A 26044-nucleotide genomic window follows, 5' to 3' on the forward strand; every position below is an offset into this window, starting at 1 on the left:
ATAATAATAACTAATATTGATATAATGCCAACTATGTGCAGGCAAAGTGCTAAGCACTTTATAAATATTATCTCAGATGATCTTCACAACAGCTCTATATAATACTTCATACCATCATCCCTATTTTATAGATGAGGAAACTGAGTCCAAATTTAAAAAAAAAAAAAAAAGGTTATATGACTTGCCAGGACCATGTAGTCACTGTCTGTGGCTAGATTTGAATTCAGGACTTCCTAGCTCCAAGTGTAACATTCATTCACTGGGTGATCCAGCTGCCTTATAGATTTAAAATTGGAAAAAAAAACTTAAAAGTAAACCTGCCCAACTCCCTTCATGTTAGAGATGCTAAAACTAAGACCAAGCCTTACAAAGACCAGATGGAGAGCAGTTTGTTGGAAAATAATTTGGGGATCTTAGTGGACTACAAGTTCAATAAGAGTCAGTCTTGGGATGTGGCAGCAATAAAAGCTAATTTAATTGAGTACTGCAATAAGAGGGACTGGACTGGATTACCATCAGTTCTCTTGATTTTTGTCTTGCCACAGGACCTCAATGATTCTGGAAGAGAGTGAGGCTGAAGACCATGCAGCTCTGCGTCACTTAAATCCAAGCCACTGCATTTCAAAACATCTCCCTCATGATATCATTGCTTCTCTTCACAAAGGAAGGAAGAACAATAACAAAGCAAAAAGAGCCTACCTTCTATCCTTTCTCCATCATACTCATCAGTTTATTGTGTAGATTTTTATATCTTTCTATGTTTAATATATTAGTTAAATAATTTCTTAAGTGCCTCGGAAAGTAGATGAAAATGAAAACTTTTTAAGAAGTATATAAATAAGTTGGAGAGCATCCATAATTAAAGGTCTTGGACTAGGTGGCCCAGTAGATAGAGCACTGGGCCTAGAGTCAGAAGAACTACATCCAACTCCAGCCTCAGATACTTCCCAGATGTGTAACTCTATGATTATTACTTCAGTTTATTCAACTGTAAAATGGGAATCCTAATAGCACCTGCTTCCAAGAATTGTTGCAGCAATAAAATGACAGTGTTTTAGCATATAGTAGGTACTTAAAAGACACTTGTTTCTTTTCCCTTCCCTCAATTGACAGAATCACCTATGTTTAGGTGAGAGAAGGGAAGATTTTGGGGGTTGATCTGCACGGAATTGAAAAGCTGTCTTGTGAGAGAGGGATGAGATCAATCTTTGGCCCAAAATGGTAGAACCAGCATGGATGAATTAAATGATGAATTACAATGAGATAAATTTAGATCTAGAAAAACTTGCTCATGGTGAAAGCTCTTCAAAAGTAGAAGGAAAGCTGGAGAAGCAGTGGGTTTTTCCTCCTTGGAGGGCTTCAAGGAGAATCTCAGATCTGTTAAAGTAGGGAGTCCTCCATTTATGAGTTGAACTAGATGGCCCCATAAGGTTCCCTTCAATTCCTAAATTGTATGAATCTCTAAGTGTGAGCTTCCGTGGCTCACTCCATGCTGTAATGAGGAACCAGAGTAGGTCTTTCCAGAGGAAGCATATGGAACATCAGCGCCAATGCTCTATTGGGATGGATGGTCTCATCAATAAAGAGTTCGCTTCAGCAGTTCTGATTGCAACCCATCCATTCCCATCCATCCCATGAATATCCTTTTGTCCATGTCCTCCCATATACTCACAAAAGGATAGCCACACAATATGTTGAAATCCTTCACTTTCTCCTCACATTACAATATCGGTAGGAGACAAAAGGGAAACGTTGGCTGACCACCTGCCCTTCCTCATTCTTGCCATGGAAACAGCCCTTTACTTCCTATCAGACAACTCCCTGATGACACTTTTTATTCCAGTTCCCTGACAAAGTTCTTCATTTATCTCATGAGAAGAGATTACATTTGTACCAGTGGATCTTCTCCCTGCTCTTGTGTTTGCAGATGACACTGTGCTATTGTATTGAACCTCAGAACTTTGCTGAGCCTCTGAAGAGTCAAATCAAACAGTGTAGTCTGGCCATTGACACAGGAAAGACCAAACAGGTGACAAATGTCTATTGCATGGTTTCAGCACGTGTTTGAATGGACATTTATCCAACAGTAATTGTATCTGAGACGGATACAGATCAAAAATGAACTGTGCCCAGACTTAAGCAAGAGCAAGTGGAGAGAGGGCTGATGGCTCTCGGGATACTACAGTATTTTACTGACCTTGAGCTGTAGGGGTGAACGCAAAGGGGTTTTAATACTAACGCACTATCAGCATTGTTATATGGCAAGAAGACATATAATACATGGCCTCCTGAGGAAAATTGAATATCACTCAGAGTGATCATGGTCTTCAAAAATTGTTATAGATTGCTTTTTACATATTCCTAGGTAACTGGATTATACAAAGGGTAGAGCTTTGGGTCTGGAATCATCAAGATATGAGTTTAAATCCAGCATCACATACTTATTAGCTTTGTGACCTAAGACAACTCACTTAACCTCTGTTGGGTCCAGTCTTTTCATCCACAAAACAAGAATAATAACCGCCCCAACTTTCCAAAGTTATTCTTAGGATCCACTTAGATGATATTTATGAAGTGCTTTGCAAATCTTAAATCACCGTTCTAATGGGAGCTGTTATTATCACCATAATTGTCAACATCATTTGTACACAGCTGGGCTGTAACTCTTGGAGTCTGTGCTTTGGAAGTATCCAAAGCATCCTATTTTTCCTAAGTGCTCGCCTCAGATGGTGTCAAAAACTGAATTAATCCAACATTATGCATTCTGCCACACTTGTCAGGTATTATTTTCTGCTATTGTTAATAATCCGAATTCCACATTGCTCATTTCTCAACATTACTGACAATCCAAAGGTGACACAATTCCGGTAAATCTTAATTGTTCACACATATTCAACATAAAATTAACAGGCCTGCGGGAAGAGAGCTTTCTCCAGACATCAATCGGGAAGCATCGGCTAACATGTTTATTGTGTTAATTCACTGAAGCCTCCTCTCCTGACCTGACCCTCAATACATTTTCATTTTGCCTGAAACTACTTTAGTACATTATTTCAGTCATGTACTTTTCCTAATTGACTAGGATTTGATAATCACTCTCCTTTTTGCAATTACTTAAATATTTTCTTGCTTCCTTTCATCATCTGGGTATTATCTGTATTTTTCCTGTCATTTACAATTAGCAAAAAACAGAAGCAATATAAGGCACCACTGCTCTGATAACAAGGTTCAATGAAAAGAATCTAGACTGAGTCACAGGAGGTCTGAGTTCATTTGTTTTATCATGAGCGAATTATGTGCCCTTAGAAAAATAGTGACTTCTTGCTACCTCGGTTTCCTTACCCATTAAATCAACACATGCCAAAAGTAGGTCTCAAAATCGATGGCAAAAACAGACGGATGCCTTGGAAAAAGACACTGACAGCAAGTCTAGAAGATTTTCAGATGGCACAAAGTTAGAAGGGATCCACACTGGATGATGGTCAAGATACAAAATTATTTTAACAGGCTAGGACACTGAACCAGATCAAATCAAATAAAATTTGGTAGGGATCAATGTAAAGTCTCATTATGCTGGGGATCAAAAAGTCAGCTTCACAATATCAAAATGGTTCTTTCTGAAAATGATCTGGGAATCTTTGTGGACTACCATCTAGCTCTCCTGAAATGCTGTCACATGAAAGAATTTGATTTCTTTTCAGTCTTAGAGGGCAGAACCAGTTACATGAATGGCCATTAACAAGTGACAAATTAAGGATTAAAGTACTGCCTCAGGACATCTGAGGTGGTCACCCTTTACCTCCATACCCAGGGACTTAAAGGACTACCTGTATGAACTATTGGCTGGTTTTTTGGTCTGCTTATTTGTAATATTAAAAATGGGTCATTCTCATTTAGAGCAGAAGCTAAAATCATATTTAAAACTTATAGAATTGTATAACAGGAGTACAATGAGTTAGCCCTAAATTTCCACAGGGGGGAAAGAGGAAGATGGATTATTTTGTATTGTTTTCAATGAAATCCATGACCCTTTGGTCCAATTATCCATACAGGAAAAACCAAGAAGATTCAGAATGCCTTGCTCATTTCCTAGCTATGTAGCCCTAAGCAAGCTAATTTTCCTCTGTCTTTCTCAGTTTCTTCATCTTTAAAAAGGGGATAATAATAGCACCCTGACACATAATAGGTACTATGTAAATGCTCTTAGTGCTAAATAGAGTTACCAGTTCTTTTTCACAGTTGCCCAACTCCCAGTTGGCCATAGATCTGATGCCTCCAGCTGTGCTCTTTCAAGTTAGATGATATTTTTCAGATACATGTCCCATGTAACTCTTTATTAACATTTTATTAAATTAATACAAATAAGAATTAAATAAGCATTTTAAATATATATTTTGATTTTTACACACCACTGTCAAGGTAGTAAATAAGGTATTGGATTCATAATCAAGAAGACCTGAATTCAAATACTACCTCTGGCACTCTGGTTCTCACTCTGTGATCACTTGCTCTTTCGGAGCCTCAGTTTTCCCAACTGTAACAAGAAAATTGTGATGACCGCATATTTTAAAATCAGCCAGTCAGGAATTCAGGTTAAAATCTTCGATCTTTATTCTTTGGGGAGGTGAAGGGGGATGGTGATAGGAATGTGAGCAGCTGCAACAAGAACTCAGCCAGCAGCCTCTCTGCCTCTTTCTCTCCACCCACCAAAACCGTCCCTGCGTCATTTCCTATGCAACACATCAAAACTTGCATAAAGAGTGGGTAGGGGCCATTCTTTCTCCAAGCATATATTAATAGAGTATCGTCCAATTACTATTTAGCCTCACATGCTTGGGACCTCAGTGCATCAACTGGAGCTTCAGTCCATTACAGAAGATGATAAAAAGTGTAGAACCTATTTCATTGGATTGTTGTAAGGATTCAATGAAACATACAGAAAGGGCTTCCAAATTTAGCATTTTATGTAAAATATTACATATTTGTATTTCAACCAAAAAAAAAAAGGAAAATCAAGCCTGGTGGACAAGATTCTGCACCCATAGACTCCCTCACCTGTTGACTGAGAAGAAGGCATTGTATTTTGTCATCTGTGCCTGACATCCATGTCAACATTGAACTCTGCTCACTATGCCATGCTGATTCTTTTTACAATTTAGACTTTTTATCAAATTTCTAATTGCTTTCAATGTCTTTCAAAAGTTCCATTTTTCCTTCCTTGTCCAATATCTGATATGATAAAATTCCACAAAGAAAAACATGTTCTCATTTATAAGGTTTGAGATTATGAGAAGATTTTAAGGGCTTTTGGGAAAATCCAAACAAATGCCAAGATGATTTGATGTTTCGAAATCAATAATGAATTCAGTGAGAAACAAGAAGAGGCTTAAATCAATATAATACTAGGATAATTAGAAATTTGATGAACAAACCTAAAGGCATTCAGATCTACTCTGAAAGATGGTTTCAAAAATAACCAATTCATTCTCTTCTCAAATGTGTCTGTAGGAGTGAAAATAACACATTTGATTAAAATCCCCAGTAGCTGAGCTACACTAATGAACAGTGCTGAAAGATCCCAAAATTTAAAGATCAAGGCCTGAAGTTTTTGGAGCTAAGCATATGAAAACAGTTAGTTGATAATTATATGATTTACCATTTGGCAAACTAGTTGTTCAAGAGTCATCTGCTGTCCTGAGTCAGTTGGGGCAGGTGGATATGTGCAAGAATGCAGAAAGAGGATTACATTTGGAATCAAGACTGAGGTTCAAATACTACTAGCTGTGACATGAGTAGCCTGTTTCTTCCTTCTGGGTGTCATAAAATGAAAGAGTTGTGTAGAGGGCTGAAACTCTTGATTCAATGCACTGAGGTCAGGACAGCCGAGCACTTGAAGCTAACCACCAATTGGACAATACTCTATGGGCATAGGCTTGGAAAATGGCCCTTCCCACTATCCTGTGCTGACTCGATGATTGGTGTATACAGAGAATTGTAGGAGGGACTAGGGGGTGTAGTAAGACTAGCCAGAGTCACTTTGGCATAGACGAGGATGGAGGAGATTGCTGAGATCCTACTTCCATCCCCTTCACTTCTACCCCTAAAGACCAAGAATAAAGACTAAGGCTTTTTGCTTATCCTGACTCCAGCTGATTCTAAGGTTCCCAGGGTGCTAGCGCAGTCATCATAGGGTCATCATATCTTTCTCTAAGGTCTTTTCCAATCCTAAATCCCAGGATATGGTGTGATTGATTCAAAAGAATACCAAATATGCAATCAGAAAACATGAATTCAAATCCCAGCCCCGATGTTTAAGATTTGTGCGATCCTGGGCAAAACTTCCTATTCATCTGTGTCTTAGTTTCTCCTTTCAAAAAATGAGAGAATTGGACAAAATAGATTCTAAAGTCTCTTCTTGATCCAATTGTTTTAATTCTAGGAAGAGTGATTTGAAAATTCCTCAAGTTTCTGAGCCTTCTAAACAAGAAACCACATCTGTAAAACCCATATGAGGGTGTCTACATTGACATAGCTGTGACTGTGTAAGGGTGGGAATTTTCTCCCTCCTCAGATAAGGCAATCACAAAAAGTCCAGACAATGCAACTGAATCAATCAATCATAATTGAATGCATTGTGGTGGATCTTTTTGAGAGGAGTAGAAAGTTTTGATCATTGGGAATAGCTCGAGATAACCTAAAGAATCAGACACATCTTGGGGCTACATGGAAAACTCCAATTTAAAATGGTCAGGGGAAGGTCAGTTGAATAGTGGAGGAACTTCACCCAAGTTTCTGAGAACGACTTGGGAGGAGCTTCTGCCCCTTTCTTATTCTTAGGCAGCATTCCCCCAAGTGACAATGTGGGCCTGAAGATGCTAAAGGAACCCAGATGAAGAGGAAACTAAGGCAGAGATTAAGGGACTTGCCCAGGATCACTCTGCCACTGTCAGAGGTAGGCTCTGAACCATGGACTCTTGGAGTCCTAACCATGGAGGATTAGGGTTAAAGTCATGTAACTTAAAGGAACACTGTCCTTAATGCTTATTGAATAGGACTAGATTCTATGCTCAGATTGAGGAGAGCCCAGTCAAATGTTCTTCTGTCTTCCAGAAGCAAGGAATGCTTTTATGGGAATGGACACATGTTATGCATTCTTGTTGGCAACTGGAGACAGACTTGGTGCTCAGAGTAGAACATGTTGCTTTAGATAAAAGTTTGATGAGAATTGTTATTCATCCATCACACTCCTTGCTTTTGTCAAAGCTTGGGCTTTTAGTATCACAGCTTTGAGGAGGGACTGTGTAATGTTCTCTTGGGGTCTCTGGGAGCAGCAGCCTTTATTTCAATTTTTATTACTGATTATTTCAGTAATCACCGCAAGTGCAGTCAGGGATTAAAGTCCAAATCTTTATTGTCTCCTTCAAAGTCCTATCCCCTTCACTTGGGGCTCGGCTAGTTTTCTGGAGGCCTTCGGGAGTCTTGATTTCAGTGGAGAAACAAAGGAGGAGAGCCTGCCACCAAGGTGGTGTGAGATGGGATCAATCCGTCTGAGTCCCTGGCTGAGGCTTCTAGCTTATATGCTACACACTGAATACAAACCAATCATTACATCATTAGGAAACCGTTATTTGTTGTAGGATTAAATCAATACTAAACTAGATTTTGTTGGAATCTTTACAAACTGCTAACTTATTAGAGTTGATGTTTTGGGCCAGAACCTGAAACAAGATACTAAGTAGAATTAATTAATACAATGCTTGTGTTTATACCTTTATTCATTGGAGTTCACAAATATGGGAGACTCACAAAGTAAACTTTGTAACCTTGTGAATTCACACCTTCCTTGAAGCTCTTAGGGCCAGAAAGCACTGTGGGAGAAAACCCATAATCCTTTTCTCTGGTATATAAGAAGAAAGCAGAGACCTAGTGGGGAGAATTCAGCCAAATTACATAGAGAGGGGAGCGTCAAGTCAGAAGAAGCCACGCGTTGGAGATTGAGAGCCAGAAGCCCTCTCTCCAAGGCAAGAGAGATCCATTCCATTTTCCACTTGGCTGGCTGGAGGACTGAAGGACTAACCTTTGGATTTGGAGACATTCGGAGGGAGCTCTTGGAACCAAGCAGAGAGATAGGCCCCTAAGCTAACTAGGCTATATTGGAGACAATAAAAGATCCGAACTCTTATCACCTGGCTGCATTTGGGGTAATTGTTAATCTGAACTGCAACTAAAGCTGCCTCCAGAAAACCTCCCTAAGAAACCTGCTTTCTCCCAGAGAGAACCATCATATATTATATTTTAAAGAAGAAAAAGAACACCACAAGATTTAACCATTGCCTCCTCAATTCCTTGTTTCAAGTTCTGGCCCATAACATTTCCTCGTAGGATCAGATCAATCATACCGAACCACGCTAAATTAGATAACTATTGTCTCTATCAATTCCACTAACTCAGCACCTTGTGTGGGTCCTTTGTTTCAAGTTCAGAGTTCTGACCCATAACAGTTAGTTCAACAGGAAAACCAGCTATTCCTTCTTATATAGCCCCTAACATTATAGGGGCATGTTGCGAACACAATGTGACTTGGCTTTACCTCTGGTAGACCTTTTCTTCTCTTCTTGTGAGAGATGATGGTGATTCCAGGAGACTGAGAGGCAGATGCTATTCTCTGACCTCCCCACTGAGAGGCTGTTGCATTATCCGACTTCCTTCTTTCTTCCCTCTGTCTCCAGTTTATCTCATTCCCAGTCCACAAGCAGCACCTGTGTCAGGAAAGGCTGCCCTGCGGTGACTTCAGATGTTCACAGCTGTGGACGCTCTCAGAGAATTGACCTGCCCTTTCACCCAGGCCTGGTCCTTAACAGGAGCAGAGCTCTCCCCTTTAGCTGACTTGGGGACATAAGCCAATGCCTCTATCTGGCTTTCCTTGGGAATGGACTCTGCTGGCAAAGATCATAAAGGGGCCTGAGCCCCTTCGTCTGAGGGAAGGGTCTCTAGCTTGTACTTCTGGCTAGGTTCCTGCTTACTGGTGACTCAGAGTATTGTCTACAGTAAAGCTTCTTAAACTGAGGGTCATGACCCATCTGGGGTTAGGGTTAGAGTCGGGAGTCTAAAGTGAGACTGGAGAGTCTGGGATTAGAGTAAGGAGGGTTAGGGTTAGAGTCGTGAAACAGAATGGAGGGGGCGATGAAATTATGATTTCTATCATTAAATATTTGACTTGTATTGTCTACTTTGTGTGCATTTAGAGTCTAGAGGAATTCTTGATTTAATTAATCCTTTTTCTTGAAAAGTTAAAATGATGCTATAATCAATAAAATTGTCTCTCATTCAACTCAGGAACCCGGCCCTGGCGAGTTAAACAGGTCTCCACCTCTGCCTGCTATGTCAGCCGAAGAGCCCGCTTCTTTTCTCGTCTTTGTTCACAAATAATGGAGAAATAAAACAGATCGGGTGCCGTAGATCAACTTACATAACCAACTAACTCAACACTCATAGAAGAGAAATAACTATAACTTTGAGGAACCAATAAACTTTGGAGGGGGGGGGTCACATCCTGATCGGAGACGTCCCATTGGGGGGTTTCAGCTGCCAGTCAGTTGGAGCGACACCCTGCCCTCCTGCTCAGCCTCTGCCACCTCTTACTCCACCTCCCACCCAAAGTTGCCTCAGGGCGGCAGCTGGTCTTGTCTCTTTCCAAAGGGCATTTCCCCGAAGACTGCCCTAAGACTTTGGGGCGACCCTGGCTGAAGTGGGTGAGGGGGTCCTGCTTCCGCAGGGGCTCGGGTTGTTGCCCACGGCTGCGCAGCCCCGGGACAGTCCCCATCCCTCCCGGAGGGACGTGACAGCGAGACCGTCAAGGAAACCCCGCCCCCGTTCCACAGGCCCCGCCCCTCCCGTCCCTTAGTCCAGCCCCGCTCTCCCAGGATGTCACGTGATCCCGCCTCCAGCCAATCCGCGTCACCGCCCGGGCCATTCAAACTCTCTCGCCACGCCTGGAGAACGGTTGCCGGAGCGGAGGCGGTGCGGGCTGAGGGGGCTTCTGTGCTCGGGCTCCGGGCGCCGCCGGGGCGGGGGGCCCGCGGCGCTAGCGGGGCCCGGCGGGGAGCATGGAGAGCCGGGGGGTGACACCGGGGCCCTACCGGGCCACCAAGCTGGTAAGGGGGCCAGGCGCCACGGGGCCCCAGCTTCCCCGAGTGGAAGGAGGAAGGGCCCGAGGACGGCGCTCCGGGTGCCCCCTCCTCAAGCGAGACCCCCCCCGGAGAGGGGCCAGTTCCCGGGTCTCGGGCTCGGTCCGCTCGGTGGCCGGACTTTGGTGGCGCCCCCTTTGGGACCGAAGGAGTGACAGGGATGGGGGGTGGGGGAGGAGAGCGGAAAATCCCGGGAGGGTTCTGGGGAGGGGGGGGGTCAGCGACCAACCTGGAGGCGGGAGGGGGGGGTGGCTGTCAGTGTCATAGGCGGCGGCCAAACCTGCTCTGTGCTGGGGGCGAACCATTCTTCGAACAGGAAGCCCCCCCCCCATTTCCCCGCACTAAGGGAGGGTGAGAAGGGCTGTGTCCTCGTGTCAAAAACCCCTTCTTCACCACCCCACCCCCACCCTCTCCGTGGCTGTAAAACGTACCAAAGGAGAGGTTGTAAATGATTGTAAAACTTACAGTAGCTCATTTTTTCATTGAAATGTGTCAGGATTTGATCGGTTCTTGTGAACCCCCTTCTCCGGGCAGGGCCACAAAGCAAACTGGCCGGCGGCCCTGTGGACGCCCTCGAAAATCCGCTACTGGGAACTCAAGTTAATAAGCATCATTTAGGGCCCGGCCCTTTTTGTGCCTGTCAGAGAGAGGGACTTTTTTCTTCCATCATTTCAAGCTGTGATGCGGCATGCTGAGTATATTAATAAAGCAACTCTTATCTGCCGGTGCATGAAACATGAAATGTTTCCGTATTTTCCTTTTGCAGTGGAATGAAGTTACTACCTGTTTTCGAGCAGGGATGCCTCTAAGAAAACACAGGCAGCACTTTAAAAAACATGGCAACTGTTTTACTGCCTGTGAAGCGGTAGATTGGCTTTATGAACTATTAAGAAGTAATAGCAATTTTGGTCCCGAAGTTACAAGACAACAGACTGTTCAGTTGTTAAGAAAATTCCTCAAGAATCATGTAATTGAAGATATTAAAGGGAGATGGGGATCGGAAAATCTTGATGACAACAATCAGTTGTTCAGGTACTGTGCAAATGAGTTAACTAGAGAATCAAACTGCTTCACAAGAAATCCGTCTGCTGACGAATGATTTATTTCAAGTTATTTTGCCAGAATAAAAATTTTCTGTGGGGAATACAGCTTTTCCGTTCCTTCTCTTTTCTCCCTACCAGTCTCTCAATTTAAGTCTCTATTTTATCAGAACTTTTTGCAATAATACTGTTAAAGAGAATTGCTGTAAAATTGGTCATTTTGAAGTGCACAACATTTTATAAAAGGAATTGAAGAGATTTAGACGAGACCAGAGGAGCCTTGGAATGTCTTGTTTTTTACTTGTTGGAAGGATTTTCTTGAGGGGTGGGAGAGTTAGACTTACTATTTGGTCCCAAAAGACAGAATAGGAGCAGGAAGTGGTTTTCTGCTTGATATCCAGACTTTATAGTAGAGAAATGGCCATAAGTGAAATGGAGGCCCTTTCCTTGGAGGTCTTTAAGGAGAGGTTACATGGATGTTTGTCAGGAATATCATAGGTAGGACTCTGGTTGTGTAACAGTTGGCAAAGATGGCTTCTGACAATCCTTCCAACTTCTTATGTGAATCTTAAAAGACACCGGATATCAATGAAAACAAATTGAGAGTGAATATTTCTGAAAATTTTGAGAGTCAGTTTAAGATCAGTTCCAATGATATAAAAAGAAATTAAATATATATTCCAAATTATCTTGTATCGTAATTCATATTTACAGGGTAATGTTTTTCAGTCATGTCTGACACTTTGTGTGACCCCATTTGGGGTTTTCTTGACAGAGTTACTGGAGTGGTTGGCCATTTCCTTCTCTAGCCCATTTTATGGATGAAGAAACCAAGACGAGCAGAATTAAGTGACTTATTCAGATTTGTACAGCTAATACGTTTCTGAAGCTGGATTTGAACCCAGGTCCTCCTTCCTAGCTCAATACTCTGTTCACTGAGTCCCAAATATGGTCATAGAAAACCACGTATTTATTGAAAGCTGTTTTGTATCCTTGCTAGTTGTATGACTCTGGGCATATGCAAAGCCAAGCAAAACAGGTTTTCTCACTTGCCACTGCTAATAATGCATGTTTTATTCTACGTCTTGAGTCCATGGCCTTTTCTGTCAGGAGGTACAGCCTCAGTCTTCTGGAGAGGTTGCTGTCACTATGTTGATTAGAGTTCTTAAGTCTGTCTTTACAATGTTATGGTTTCTGCATAAATTGTTTTAGCTATGTTCAGTTCACTCTGTATTCATCCCTTCATTTTTTACAGCATAATAATATTCCACTGAGTTTACATACCATAATTTCTTCAGACATTCCTCAATTGATCAGAACCCCCTGAGTTTCCAGCTTTTTACCACTATAAAAAGAATTGTCATAAGTATTTTAAGCCTTTAAGTTTCTTCCTTCTTCCTTTGTTCTCTTTAAGGTAGAAACCTAGTCATATTATTATGTTCATGTTTTAATATTTGGGGACTTAACTCCAACTTCCTTTTCAGAAGGGCTAAACTATTCTCCAAAAATGAAACATCCGTGTGCCTATTTTCCCATAGTCCCTCCAACATTTGGAAGGTTCCAGTACTTTGGGTATGTTTTATTTAAAGAGACAGATAAGTATGATTAGAATGATTTATCTATGGAAAAGTCTCTTAAATAAAACATTTCAATTCCTAGTGGGGCCACATAAATTTGGTGTTACTATATTTTATTAATTATTCATTATCATTATTCATTCAATATATATCATATTCAAAATCATTAGCATGATTATCATACAGAAAGGCTATGGAATATTATCCCCCATCTGACAATTTATATCAATTCAAATCTATTTTTGAAACAGATTTCCTACAACTTCTCCGCTTAAAACTGTACCGCGCCATCATCCAGAATTGAGAAAAAGCAACTTAGAGAATATTTCTAAAGAGAAAGAAAGTATTTTTAAGTTGCGACACTTATCTCGCAGAACTCCAAAAAAGCATGTTTTTCAGGTAATGCATGTTTCTAATTGATGTGGTGTACAGTAATCATTAAAAAGTAACCATCCCACACCTAAAGTTCATTCAGCTAAATCCCAACTTAAAAGTAATTAGGATTCCAAAGTTCATTTTAAGACAGTTTTTGGAAATCAGAGCATCCTCTTGTATGAGTGAGTGACACCACTCTAGTTAATCACTTGAGACCAGACGAGGGCCCTGAGACAGATGTGGAGCAGCTAAACAACTTGTTTCCTGCCTGCCGAGAGAGCAGAATTCCCCAGAATAGGAGAAATCTTTTAAAGCTTAAGGGAGGAGCAAAGTTAGGAACTGATAGGTTTCTGGGATCAAATCAGAAGCAGAGCAGACATGGTGTTTAAGTGCAAACAAATGTTAATATGATACAGATCCTGCAGAACTGAAAGAACAGGACAAGATGGAGGATAGAGGCCATCCAGGAAGCCAGATGGAGTGTAATCACTCATTTTATCTTAGAAAGTGTTTTTAAAAGTATTGCTATATGGTTTCAACTGTAATCAATTTTTGAAATCGTTTTTATGGAAAGTACATTCTGAATTCCAGCTTGATATGCCAGAAATACATCTTGATCCCTATGTAATGGTGGGAAGATGTAGTTTAGCCAAATCCTCAGAAGTGACTTCTCTCATGTCTGTAAGAAATTGCCTTCCAGGGCTTATTTGTTTTTTAATATAACAGGTTTTACAATTTAACAAAATGTAATTCTTTTTAAAGTTAGGAAAGTAGGAGTTTTAGATTCATTTTTGCTGCTTCATATGTAAGGAATATTGGTTTATTGACCCAAAGTCAGGGATGGCCTTAAGTGGGTTCCTCTGTAATCTTTTCACTTTAACCAAAGAAGAATGTTTTGAGGTCTTGGGGAAGTCCAACTTGTCTAGCTTCCATCATTTAAAAAAAAAAAAAAAACTTTAAATCTTAATAGGGAATTTGATTTTAACTTTTTCTTGCTGACAAATTAGCAGTCATTATTGAACACCAACTCTGTGTCAGATTCTTCAGGGTGCTGACAAAGAGTGAAACAGATCCCTTCTTATAAGGATCTTGTGGTCAAAGAAAATCCAAAAGATGGGCTTTTTAAAAGTATCTTTGTGTAATAGTAACTTATTTGAAAGCTTGAATTTCTGTTTGAAAACAAAATATTTCTTCAGTTATATATGCTTCTCAATACATTTTCCCATGTGATATCCTGAGAAATTTGCCACAAAAACCCCCGAGTTATTTTATAGCTACCCAGAATTCTGTTCTTGTAGCCAAAAATGACTATTGGAACCCACTATTCTAATGAAAGAATCTGCTCGTGGAGATGACCTTTTATAACTTTTACAACTGAGCCAGGCAACCCTTGTTTGCAACAGCACTTTAAAGAAATGCATAGATTACTAAACAGTATAAGGAAAACATTACTGTGTTTTAATATTTTCCCTGATTTGAAATATTTTAATACATTATTTCCTATTTGGTAAATTAATATAATAAATTTTACAAAACTAAACTTACGACATTCATTTTTTAGGAAAATACAGAAAATATTAGGAGTGAAATTGGAGATGAAAATAAAGAAAATCCAGTAGAGGAAAGGGAAGTAAGCCAAGAAGACACTGAAGAAATTTGGAGACATATCATTTTGATGCAGTAAGTCTCTCTTTCTCTTTCTCTTTTTATTTCTTTCTTTTTCTTTTTCTCCCCACAAATAACACATACACATGAAATTCTGTTGAGAGAAAAATGGGGTTTTATTTTTATCTATTTTCTTTTTAAATTAATCTCTTTGCCAGTCAGATGTAATCTTTGAAAGAATTTGGACATAATTTATTTTAACTTTATTTTCCTTGTTCTCCTAAATGAAATTCTTTTCATTACTTTTCCATCAGCCTACAAACCATTTTAGGTATGCCATCTTTAGAAGAAATCTTGGATCCAGCACAAGTAATACCTCAGTACATAATCTATAACATGACCAACACAAGTAAACATGGAGTGGTTGTATTGCAAAACAAAGAAGGTCAGTTTTCAAGTGTATTTAATACTTAAATAAAATGTTTTGATTTTTTTTTTTTTTTAATTCTTCAAAGCTTGTTTCTTAGGGCTGTGTAAGGACAGAATTAGATGTCTGAGCGATACCACAAACAATTAGGGATGGTTCTAAGTGATGCTACTAATGTCATTAGAAGGGACCATCCTCACTCTATTTTTTGTGCTTTTCCTCTGTCCTTACTATATCTGGGGAAACTCCTCTGCTGCCAGAATTTAGAGATGAAGACATGCAGGCAGGTGACCGGAAGGCCCTCATTAGCATGAGGTTGGCAATGGAGGGAACAGAATCTAAATAAATCAATACAACAGAATAGTCTGTTTATAAATGCTAGTCCTGGTTTCTTAGGGCCAGTGTTGTTTTTTGACTACATTTGTATAACTATTTATTTGGCTGTATTTTTAAAAGCTTTTTTCTAGTTTTGCTACTTTTTGTAGTCATATCTTTTTTTTCATAAGTGTTCTTTCTACTAGATGTGGCTTTTCTTTTATTTGTCATATAGATTTAATAATTGAAACATAAATAGCTTTTGTATGAATGATTTTATTTAAACTGTTTGAATAAAATGTAATGTCCCAATTCCCAAAAAATAGTAGTAGATTTATATATTACTTAGGGAACAAAAAGAGTCATGCTTAGAGCTACTAAAGAAAGGAAGATCCTCTTTATCCCATGTAAAGTGTACTTGCTCTTCTAATAAATGATAATCTCAGAATTAAGTGTTCTTGTATTTTCAACTAAAATAATGTGAAATATTCTGCTAAGTAGTTATTTTATTATTATGACCATGCTAATATATAGCATAACCCATTAAGGATTGCCCATTTACAGATCATCATATGCTCAAAGCAGAACTATATGTGGATAATTTGAGTAATTTTTATCAAAGACTCAATGTGGGTGATATGAAGATAAGTTTAAGTTAGCTAAAGCTATTTCCTTAGAACATAGTGTGGCAGGCCCGACCAAACAAAAAGCACTTTGGGATGAACTGCTCTATGTATGAGGAGCTGCCAGGGAGTTCAAAATGGCCACAGCAGCTTGTGATTATTGCTCAGTATCCTAGAGGAACCATGGTCTGTCATCCAGGTGATCACAGATTGGTGAAATATATATTTCATAAGACTACTTAGGAACAGATAAAACAGCACTAATAGGTACTTGATTCTTGAATGAATGAATGAATTCATTAAACCAAACATAGCTCTCAAAGAATTCAATTCCTAAATGGAGAGATGTACCTAAACACAACCCATAAAAGGGTTATTTGTTGTGATTCTCCCATCATCGTAGAGGAAAGCTAGCTTCCAGGAAGTCATGGTTTAGTTATCTCCTTGAGTTTTTGTGGGTAAGAGAAGAACAACACTCTCATGACTAGAGCAACTCAGCTCACAACTGGGATTGCTGTAGTTAACACCAAGTTTATCTGCTTACTACTTTAAGGAATTAGAGAATTGATACACCATGAGCTTCTAAAATTATAAATTTCAAATACTAGAGTTCTTTATGGAATCGCTTTTATTACCATTCTACGTGGGAGAGTTATTAACGGTGTTTTGTTTTGCTTTGTAGATGACCTTCCTCACTGGGTATTATCTGCTATGAAGTGTCTAGCAAATTGTAAGTTACACCAAAATCTGTTATCTTTTATTACTTTAATGAAAAAGATGAAATGTTTAAATGTTTATTTTTAAAAGGCTTACATAAATTAAAGAAAGCAGGGCTGAATGTTCTTTTTTATCACATTGCTGTATGATTTGACCTGCTTATCTTTATCTCAGTATTTCTGAATCAGTTTATTTGGGTCATAGATGTTTAGAACTGAAAGAAGCCTTAAAAATCATTTAGTCTTGGAATATCTTATTGATTAAAAAAACAAGACCCAAAGAATTTAGGTGATTTGTCCAAAATTACTTAAGTATCTTTATAATTTGGGCAATTTTTTGGTGGCTGGCTTATTGTCCTCTGATAGAATTAGATTTTTTTTTTTTTTAACCAGGCAAATGATGAACTATATTCAGATGAATTGTGATGAGCAACCTTGGTCAGGAAGAAGGAGAGGATGAGATAGAACCCAAGCAGAGGGAAGGGGGGTGGCTGTCAGCAAAAGGATTGGTTCCACTTGTTTGGATTACATGAGATGGTCCAGTTGGAGGCGTTTTGGGTAGTGAAGATTATAAAAAAAAAAGAAGACAAAACTACTGTTTTAAGTTAATAAAGTGAAATCCAAATGATTGCTACATCATTTGCCTGATCTATAGATTCAATAACAATGTGAACAAAGTAATAAATGGCTTGATAAAGCCATTCTTAATGAGATTTTCTATTTGTCAAAAATTAAAGTCAAGGTTTCTGCCCTATATTTTGTAGACTCTTCTCTTTCCCTTTTTTTGGAAATTGGAATAGCAATTGCCATGACTTAATCTTACTATGTCGTAATCCTCATTCTCCCTGATTTTTCAAAGATCAATTAATAAGCATTTATTAGCTGCTCTGTACCAAGTCTTATGGGCTAGAGCCACACAAAAAATGAAGCCATAGTTGCTCTCAAATTGCTTTTGTTCTATCCAAGAAAACAATAGGTGTGTATGGAGGTATATGCAAAACAATACAAGATAGTTTGGAGGAATCACACTAGCACGTAGGAGGTCAGGAAAGATTTCGTGCAGAACATGGTGTTTGCATTGCCTTAACAGAAATAAGGGATCTCACAGGAGAGAGATGAAGGGGCCAGAGCCGAGGTGTGGGGAGAAGGAGCCGAGAGATATGTGAGAAAGAGTAAGAGACAAAGTCAGATTTACTGGAGATTTAGAATTAAGGGGGGATGGGGGGAGGAGGGTAATGACTGCCTCCCAGCCACATGGTGAAGAATTGTGAAGTCCAAGCAGTTTGTTTTTATAATTTAAAGTTTACTCGAATGTATGGAGAACAGGAAGAGACCCTGTAAGACTTGAAATTTTGGAAAACCACTTTGGCAGCTGCCTGGCACAGTCTTGACTTGGAAAATAGAGAGAGATGAAGAAGAGGAAACACCATTAATCATTTTTATCCCAACCTTGCCAGTCCTAAAATTGTTTTTCTGGAAGAAAAAACAGTCGAGATAAGTTGAGCATTTCTCTGGGCCATCTGTTGCCTAAAAGATCAGTCCTTGTCTTTTTTGAATCTTTCCCTCGTGTTATCATTGGAATTATTGATGGGTGTCAACTCATACCCAGTTCTTTTCTGACAGTTTGGTGTCCCTCCTTTAGAGTCATCCCTTTCACTTGCCCTTGCTTTGCACTTTATACCAACCTCTTTCCAGCTTCTTTTTGCTAATGTCAGCTAATCCCCATGATGCATTTCCTGCCCAAGCACATCCCTTGCCCTGCCTTGGATGGCTGCCTGTCCTTACAGTGCTGGCCAGCACCCAAACACCTCATTGAGGTGCTATTATTCTGTGCTTCTTTCTAGTCTTTTTCCTACTACAAAGGTAGAGATGTACCTAAGACTTTAAGGATCAGTTATGAAGAGGTTTATTGTTAAGATTTATAGCCCTTAAAAGAAACTATAAAAAATGTATGTGGAGCATCTATATATATATATGTACCCTTTTCTCATTGAATCTTTTAGGGCCAAGAAATAATGACCTGAGTCAACCAGCTTATGCTGGATTTGAACGAGATGTATTCCGAACCATTGCCGACTATTTTCTAGATCTCCCAGAACCGCTACTTACTTTCGAATATTATGAGTTATTTGTTAATATATTGGGTATGTATGAGATCTTTTGCTTCCTATGGATTTTAATTTTTGAACTTCTCATATAAAAAATACAAAGCAAACATTTACACTTTAATTTCATTATTCAGATGATTGAGTTCTTAAAGTAATTAATACCTGAATATAGATAGTACAAGTCCTAATTATTTTCTGATTGGAAATATGTGAAGTAGAAGTCTTAATTAGTTGTACAATATTATTTTGAAGCAAAATGGACATGTTTGAGGGGAAAACCTCTGTCTTGCATGTTTGCATTTTAATGTCGCATGTTTCTTTTTTAAGTGGCCTCTGAATTAAATATCTGCTTTTTTGTATATTACTAACAATGTATGATGCCCTTTTTTTTTTTTTTAACATTTTTTATGTTTTTGTCCACTGTCAAATCAGTTGCATCTTAATTTTTGTTTCATTTTCTGTTAGTTGTCTGTGGCTACATCACGGTTCCCAATAGAACCAGTGGAAAACATAAAATGCAAGATGATTCACAATCTTCAAAAGCCCTCCATGTAAACAGCATGAACTCTTTCAAATCTACTGAATGTCTTCTTCTTAGTCTACTTCGTAAAGAGAAACGGAAAGAAGAAGCAGGAACCCCTAAGACTCTTGACACAAATGAGCAAAGTTTTAAAAAACAATGCACTAAAAAGCTGCCACTTTGTGGTCCAAGTAACAGAAGATCCAGGACTAATCTCTTAATTGGAGGGAGTTGTCAAAACTTAACAGGTTTGAAAAATAATCCCGTTTTGCCTTTATCTCAGCTTAGACTAAGGTGCTATTCTATGGAAGGAATTGTAGATACTTCAGGGTTTCGTAGTACAGAAGGCTCAAGCTTCAATCAATCTGATCTTAATGTAACAGGACAAAATGAAGAAAAACAATTCTTGGATTCTGAAACTGAAGAAAACTTTAAAATGGAAGTTTGTTCAGATGGAGAGAATCAAAAGTCACCGTGTGTTGGTTTTAAAAGAATGTCCACAGTAACTGTTCAAGATCAGGAGGTATCGTGCAATGGGAAACTCAAATCAAAGCAGCTTTGTAGGTCTCAGAGTTTGCTTTTCAATAATTCTAAAAGGAGAAGTAGCCGGATCAATATGCCTGTTGCTGAAATTACCATGAAGCCAAATAGCGTGGGTCACCTTGGACAAAGTACCACAGATGTGTCTGTAGCCATGGAAAGTGAGCCTTGGGATTCCAGGACCACAGTCAGAAAAAGGCTCTGCCAGAGTACCTTAGAGCTTTCAGAAAGGTCTTTTCCTCCAGTTTCTTCTATGCTGACTGGCACACAGAGTAAGGTTGATGCTTCCCAATGCATGAAATATTAACTTTCACTTTTGACTAACCCTATGGATTTTGGTTTTTGTGTTTGTTTGGTTTTTTTGTTGTTATTTTATTTTTTATTTTTTTGCTTTCCTGTTGTACCTTAGCATTTGCTTTAATTTTTGCAAAACTAAACTTCTTATTGGCCATTCTTTTATATGCATTTTGTAATTTTATGGGGCTTTTGAAATATTTAATTTTTTTGATCCATAGTGTATTTTAGGCAGTAGCATTATTTCTCTTCTCAGCATTCTTGTTCCCCAATTGATTTTGGTTATACATAATCTTTTTTGCCGTTGTTCAGATGAATGATTCAAATAGACATAGAATAATGACAGATATTTATAGAGAGCTTTATGGTTTATAAATTACTTCATAACCCAGTAAGATAGGTATTAGTATAAACATTCTTATCTCCATTTCACAGATGAGGAAGTTCAGACCCTGAGAGGGTTATTGACTTGCCCATGGTCACACACTTGGAATTTGTCTGATATAAATAACTGGTCTCCCAACTCTGTGTCTAGTCTTTGATCTGTTTCACTACATTGTTTCTGTGTGGGATGAAGAAGAGTCTATTTTATTTGAACATTGATGACAAGATTATAGTAATATTAAGGAGTAAATGAAATAAGCCAGTCCACTGGGTTTTACTGCATGCTAATGACAGCAATTGGTGACATCCCTGACTTTTTTTTTCTTATGGTAATAATTGTTCCCTATAGGTTTACTGCAGCCTCATTTAGAGAGGGTTGCCATTGATGCCCTACAGATATGCTGCTTGTTGCTTCCTCCGCCAAACCGCAGAAAACTCCAGCTTCTAATGAGAATGATTGCCCGGATGAGTCAGAATGTTGATATGCCAAAACTTCATGATGCAATGGGAACAAGATCACTAGTAAGTTTACTCTCTAAGGATTGGTAGGTTCTGGTGGGAAGGAGATACCGAACTATGAGTATGTCCCGCTTATAGGCGATCCTAAGAGAAAGTATCAGCAGATTGTCCTCTGGCTCCTTCCCTGCTGTCGACGAAGGGCCTTGACTTTCTTTCCTTTCTCTCTTCTTGGCTGCAGACCCATCGTTCCACTGAAATCGCGCTCTCCAAAGTTACCCAGGAACCCTATCTCCAAACCCAGCAGCCTTTTCACCTCATTCTTTCTGACCTCTGCAGTCTTGGACATATTAACTATTCTCATCTTTCTAGTTTGGGGAGCATGAAACTCTCTTGAGCCTTCTACTCTGTGACTCCCTCCCACTCCCACCCATTTTCTTTGCTGCATCCTTGTCCAGATCTTACCTCTGAATGTAGGTGTCCACGGGGTCCCATCCTGGGCCACCTTCCCTTCTCCTTCTGTACTTAGTGAACTCCTCTGCTCCCCTGGATCCAGTTGTGTGTACCAAGCTTAATCTTTCTGCTGGCTTCTAGACATCAAGTGCCTTTCAGCTATCTCACACTGGATATCTAGTGAACATCATAAACTCAACATGTCAGTAGTCAACAATTAATAAGCATTTATTAAGCACATACTGTGTGCCAAACACAGCAAATGAATGTTACTGGTATATGAGGTTGCTCACGTCTGTCCTGTCCTCAAAACCTTCAGAGCCCATGATTGAAAGGTGGTACTTGCCCGTTCTCCAAGGTACTCTGTGGTTGGCCTCAGACTAATATTCCACAGCTGCCTTTAACATACTTAAGATGTCTAAACTGGACTCCTGGCCAGGTCATGATCTTCTTCAGTGTTCTCTTAACCCCCATGTCTTTGTGTATCTCACCCCCCCACCCCCACCCCCCATCTTTTTCAAACCGCCCTTAAAAGTTCAAACACCTTTTCTTCCATGGAGGCTTTCTGGGCCTCCCAGAGATAAGTGATTCCCACTCCTTCCCCTTTCTCATTGCTTGTGCTTGTCTCTGACTTCTCTCTGTGCATTTATTCCTTCTAAGTTTAACTGTCCATGCATAAATATTTGAATCACTCATGAACTGTAACTTCCTGAGCCTAAAACAATTCTTATTGTATATTAGAAACTTAATAAATCCTGAGTGAATTAAACTGAATGAGATATGAAATTTTTCCCCAAAAAATTTTAAAATATAAACCAGTTTCATTCTTGCAACTCCTGATGAATACTGGTTTTCAGTATGTTACACGTTCTCCTAATTTATATTTTTGTGGATTGATTTTATATAAGGAGTCATTGTTTTTTAACCAGTTTTAAACATAAGCAGCTTACATCAATCTGGTATTCATAAATTCTGTCCAGTTTCCTGATGAAATAGGGAACATTTATTAAAAGAAAATCCTAAACCTGTTTAATCCTGAGGAATTGTTTGGTTAAAAAAAACTGCTCAGCTAATGCGAGATCATTAGTAGGGAATTAAGCAAAGCCAGCATTCTTAATCTTTCTAACAGGAGTAAATTGTCTTCATTTGAACATTGAAATCAGCTTATGGCTTCATCTGAATGCTTCGGCATGGTACTGCCAGGAAATGACTGATCTTCTGATTCCTGTGACAGTTTGGTTTTTACTCCCAATTTCTGAAATGCTTCCAGATGATACAGACCTTTTCCCGATGTGTGCTGTGCTGTGCCGAGGAAGTTGATCTCGACGAACTGCTTGCTACACGCTTAGTTTCTTTTCTGATGGATCATCATCAAGAAATTCTTCAAGTGCCATCTCACTTACAGGCTGCCGTGGAGAAGCATCTGGACTATCTGAGGAAAGGCCATGTAGGTGCTGGAAAACTCTTAATAAGATAAGCTATTGGTAGTTGAATCTTCAAGTGAAATAAAAACTTGAAGCTATAAAGCTCTTTTCGCTGTCTAAATGAGTCTTTCAAAAGAATTCCATATGTGATTCACCTGCAAAGTAATAGTTACCAAATTTCATTGAAATGATACTTTTTCACATAAGAACAGAAATAATGGCATGGTGTTTTATCACTTTATTCTTCTCAGATTACATATCCTGGAGATGAACTGATTGCAGCTTTGCCTACTTACTCCTATTGTAAGCAGATCAGCACCCAGGAATTTGATGAACAGAAAGTTTCTACCTCTCAGGCTGCCATTGCCGAACTTTTAGAGAATATTATCAAAGACAAAAACTTATCTCTAAAAGAAAAAAAGAAAAAATTAAAGCAGGTAAGAAAAAATAGTTCCATAACCATTTTCCAAGTTGCATGTGTCATTAGAGTCACAGCTTACTTAGAGACCACTTGTAATGAAAGTGGATTGACAGACATGGTGATTTTTATCTCAACAAATGTAACCACAGGAGTACCTTTCGTACAACCCCAAGTAGGTAGAATCTATCAGAAATCTCTTTTGTTTCAGCCTTTGCTCTTGGACCCATCTCTAAAAAGCAGAAGTTTATTTTCCTGTTTTTTATATAATGAACATAAATAAATAAATCTCCATTTGATTTAATACCTTTCAAGGTTTTTGTAATATTAGGTATCATTACACTATCCTATAGACATAGAAGGGAATGGAAATTAAGGAGAATGTATTGTGACCCCCCCTGGAAACTTATTTTAAAAACAAGCTCCTGATATCAGAGGGGTTCTCATTTGTCTTTAAGGAATTAAGGTTCCAATTATGGTTTTTTGAAATTGTATTAACAGACTATACAGATCCACATGATAATCTTGCGGTTCCTTAAGCTGTTGCTGCACAAATGTGTCAAGTAATTTAATTTGGCATCTGATCATAAACTGAGCTTGCTAAGTTGAAATCCAGATGTTACAGTAAATATTTGACAAAATCCCTCCCGGATCCACCTCACTTGGTGGTACCATATAGAGCATGTGCATTTCTTGGTAGAAATGCTGAGGCAGAAGGAGAGCATAAAGAACGTGTGGTAATTTGCAATATTTTGAAACATAATATTTTCAAATTTAGTTACACTTTAAAGATCATCTAGTTCAATCTCATTTTGTTGAGTTTAAATAGCATGTTAGCATAGAGCCTTGCTCATACTGAGACAAGGTCCCAGATCTGTGACTTCAGTGCTCTCACCCTTACGCTGGGTGGCCACTCCAAGTCTTAATCAATTGTCCTTCCAAATATTTTTAAGTTTCAGAAGGAATATCCTGCCATCTACCAGACGAGATTTCCAACTACAGAAAGTGAAGCCGCCCTGTTTGGTGACAAGCCGACAATCAAGCAACCCATGCTGATTTTAAGAAAGCCAAAGTTCCGTAGCCTTAGGTACTAATGGACTATCAAATGATATTAAATGAAGCCATATACTGAAGGATATAACGTTAGGCAGTCTGTTTTTCCCGTCCTTTCTCAAAATTAGTGTGCTGCAGACATAGAAGGGTGCCAAAATAGTAAGACGAGTACTCCGTGTTTGCTCTGGAGGATTACGACGAATCTAATGGACAACAAATGAAGAATGAAAGCATGATTAGTAACCAAAAGTATTCTGAGCATCTCACTGCAAGCGACTAGAAAAGCCATGATGACGTGTGCCAGAAGTTGACGTACTTGATGCTGGGCAAAGGATGCTTGAGCAGCAAGACTAACTCAGATCCCAGGGTGCTGGGTGGCCATGTTGTGAGATAAAATTCTAGGTGATTAGAGTTGCTAGGTAGCCGTTTAGTCCAAGCTTAGCTTGGAGAGGAATTTTTATAATCTCAGTAACTTATATGTTCTGCTACATTTTGCACTCCTATATATTTTTCCATGTTTTATATATATATGTGTGTGTGTGTATGTGTGTGTATTTGTTTAAAAGCTAAAAATACAGTATAACATTTCACTCACTTTACCATATTTCCATCTGGTTGTTCAACCAGTTGAGAAGCATTACTGTGTCTTAAGGGTACAGAAGAAATGGTAAGCCTTTGGTCTGGACCTCCCAACCTACGAGATCACGGCTCTGATTCCACCTAGTCTTCTTTCTCCACTTGGACCCATTTTGAGCCAGGTTTAAGGGGAGCATCTTTCATAGGCACAGGATTTCTTTGTAAATTCTCAATAGTGTTTTGTCCTACCTCCCTTATTGGGGGGAAAAAATTAAATACTCAAGAAGGATGATGAATTGTCCACCCAGGAAAACATGATAAATAATATGAGGTTGGGGAGCTGCTCATACTGAGGATCCTCATGCTATGGCCTTCCATGAATACATGGAATATTCTCTTCATTTACTGATGGGTGCTCTGCCCTGATAATTTGCTTCTGTGACTGAATTGAGAAATATGATATATTCATCTTCTCAGTGGAATTTCATGATGCCTTAATTGTTAAATGGTAGCATTCTGCATGTTCCTACTTTTTATTAAGTTTGGATCATTCATCCAGATATCTTGTCTCTGAAATAGTTGAACATACTGACCCCAATTACATTTTAAGTATGTCCAGGTACTGTGTTCAAAAATATGTGACAACATGGTTGTATTGGAAATTGAGGTGAAAATCATTATATGGGTTTTTTGTAATGATTTAATTTTGTTCTTATATTTAATAAAAAATTTGTAATCATGAAATTAAAAGTATCAAATGCCTGATAAAGTGAAACTTTAAACCACTATTTGCAGAGCTGTTGCAAGATAACATTGTTTACAATTCTTTCCCTGTTACTTTTTGTCACTTTAAAAATGCTGTCTGATAAGCCCTTTATTGTATTAAGAGGTGAGGTAGATGAAAAGGTTAGAAAGTTAGATTGTATCTTCATTGCTTCTAAAGAAAATGTCAC

The 26044-nt window shown here is 38.9% G+C and overlaps 1 protein-coding gene across 2 annotated transcripts; it reads left to right on the forward strand.

Moving 5' to 3' along the window:
* The first annotated feature begins 10794 nt into the window (after positions 1-10794).
* On the forward strand, positions 10795-25841 carry DEPDC1 (DEP domain containing 1). 2 transcript variants are annotated; one of them, XM_051999451.1, is made up of 11 exons: positions 10795-11219; positions 13056-13203; positions 14741-14859; positions 15099-15229; positions 16832-16879; positions 18869-19009; positions 19439-20305; positions 21061-21233; positions 22891-23067; positions 23296-23481; positions 24416-25841. In XM_051999451.1, the coding sequence occupies exons 1-11, from the start codon at positions 10924-10926 to the stop codon at positions 24554-24556; spliced, it is 2427 nt and encodes an 808-aa protein (XP_051855411.1). In that variant the 5' UTR covers positions 10795-10923; the 3' UTR covers positions 24557-25841. The 2 variants fall into 2 exon arrangements, with proteins under 2 accessions (XP_051855411.1, XP_051855412.1); XM_051999452.1 differs by lacking the exon at positions 19439-20305 and having other exon boundaries at positions 10807-11219.
* Positions 25842-26044: the final 203 nt, after the last annotated feature.

The sequence above is a fragment of the Antechinus flavipes genome, chromosome 4, assembly GCF_016432865.1.
Source record: "Antechinus flavipes isolate AdamAnt ecotype Samford, QLD, Australia chromosome 4, AdamAnt_v2, whole genome shotgun sequence".
Lineage (NCBI taxonomy): Eukaryota > Metazoa > Chordata > Mammalia > Dasyuromorphia > Dasyuridae > Antechinus > Antechinus flavipes.